A 2,299-nucleotide genomic window follows, 5' to 3' on the forward strand; every position below is an offset into this window, starting at 1 on the left:
ATATTACCTAATTAAAAATTTTTATATTCAAGATTTATATTTTTCTTAACAATTGTTATGGCTACTAGATTATATTCTAATATTTTTTTTAATTTTTTTGCAGGTACGATCTTTGAGTAAAGTATCGTTTTTGTCCTTAACATTTGGGGTAAGTCCTAAAATTATTTCTAACGTTTAAATCGTCCTATTTAAGTCCCTAACGTTTTAAAATTGACTCAATGTTGTTCTACCGTTAAGAATCTGCTAACAGAATTTACGGTAGGACAAAATTAAAACAATTTTGAAAGGTTAAGAACTTAAATAGAATGAAAACGTTGGAAACAAAAACAATACATAGAACATAAAATTTAAAAACTTAAAGTTAAGATACTTCGATACAAAAATAAAGATAATGTAGATATACAATGATCAATGTTAGAAATATAACATAAAATTTTGATTGTTTAAAAAAATATGTACCATATTTTTTTCATAAAAATTAAGACATTGATTTATTTCATATGACGTCTTTTTCTTTGATTAAATTAATTATTTTGTAAATTTTTTTTGTTACGTATTTTTTCTTAATATTTACACTAATAAAAAATAATAAATTAAAATTAATTTAAAATTAAATATATTTAAAGATATTTTTTATTAAAAGTATTTTAAATATAAATAAAAAAGTAAATATTTTTCAGACATCACACAGAGAGTACATACATACACTAATACACAAATACATACATTAATACACAGTTTATTCAAATGGAATAACATACATATATGATGATGATAAGGTTCTGATTCCTAGTGCCAGCTTCGAACCAAGTACACTTGAGTTAAAAGTACATGCTTCTAACAACAAGCTACTTGAGAAGCTAGCTTTTTATAAGGTGGTATATAGCATAAGCAATATGATTATCATCACATCACTGGCTTTTTATTAATTAAGTAGTAGCAATACTCTTTAATAACAAATAATACTACACATCCAAATTTTTTTATTAACTAAATTTAACTAAATTGATCTAACATAATAAAAATCAATTATAACTAACATAATTTTAAATTTTATTATTTAACTTAATTAAATTTTATTATTTAATTTAATTAAATTTAACTCAATGTTATCAGCATTCATCATGTTGCTGACGTTCCGATGAGGTTGTTTGTTGTGGTGGTGGATAGCTCCGGTGTGAAAGGCAAAAAATTCTTCATCGCTTAAGTCAGCAAAAGAGTTTAGGCCCAACTTAAAACTCTTGTTTCCTTTTTTATTGAACCTCTCTATAAATTCTAAGTTATACTTAAATATCTCTTGTCATTTGGTTTTTTCTTTATTGTCTTTGTAGGTCCAGCCGTACAAGACCATCCATTGTTCATGTTTCTGAACAACGGATGACTCATCGTAGACCGGACGAAAGGACTTAGCACGAAATGTGCAAGTCCACAGGAATAGGAAGATGGCAACAAGTGATTTCATGACTAAACCCATTATTGCTGGAAACTAAGAACACAATGCAAGCAATGTCTTAGAATGGTTTGAGGGATGGGTGTTGCATTGCGGGTTTATATATACAAGTTCATCACAGTATCCTGTTAATTTCTCTGATAGGGTTTATATGGCTGAAAAATATCACGATTTTTTAGTGTGGAAACTGTGTTACCAGTCAATCTCCTCGTAAATTCTACGAAATGATGTTGCTTGGTTTCACATTATATTTTCCTGTGAATAGAAAACTACTCTCTTGTTTTTTATTGCACATCTTCTTTTGACAATTATTTATTAATTATTTTTTATTATATTTTCTTTTAATTTAATTACATTTTGTGATAAAATAATATAATGGTCTATATAAGAATTGCACAATATTTATATATAAATATATATAATTTAATTTATTTTTAATATATATTTATATTTTAACATATATTTTATATTTATAACTAATTTTAATGATTAATTTTAATATACACATAATATAATCATTATTATTCTGGACTCACAAATATATTATTTTTGTTGTGTTTCATTTTTTGAGAAGATTATGATTTTACATCAAGAATTACATGTACTTAGTAATTCGTCGTTTCATTTTAAATTACAGTTTATAAGGACACATTTGAAAGTTTTTTGGTTTTTCAAAAATCACATTTTTTTAAAAATAAATTTATTCATGTAGAAAGTCTTAATTATTATATTTATAAAGTCAAAACAGTTTCCGAAAATAATAAATAAGACCACTATTCAAATCTATCAATATAATTATCAAATAGAGTTTATATATTTAATTATAATGCTTTTAAAATTAAGAGATAA

The 2,299-nt window shown here is 24.3% G+C and overlaps 1 protein-coding gene across 1 annotated transcript in view; it reads left to right on the plus strand.

Annotated features, from left to right (window-relative positions):
* Positions 1–1,410, plus strand: part of LOC107480836 (F-box protein At3g56470-like) — a 3,685-nt gene extending 2,275 nt beyond the window's left edge. The window contains exon 2 of the mRNA XM_021137004.2: positions 1,332–1,410. Coding sequence (XP_020992663.2) covers positions 1,332–1,410 — 79 coding nt within the window. The remainder of the gene's footprint in view (positions 1–1,331) is intronic.
* Positions 1,411–2,299: the final 889 nt, after the last annotated feature.

Source organism: Arachis duranensis, chromosome 3 (assembly GCF_000817695.3).
Source record: "Arachis duranensis cultivar V14167 chromosome 3, aradu.V14167.gnm2.J7QH, whole genome shotgun sequence".
NCBI lineage: Eukaryota > Viridiplantae > Streptophyta > Magnoliopsida > Fabales > Fabaceae > Arachis > Arachis duranensis.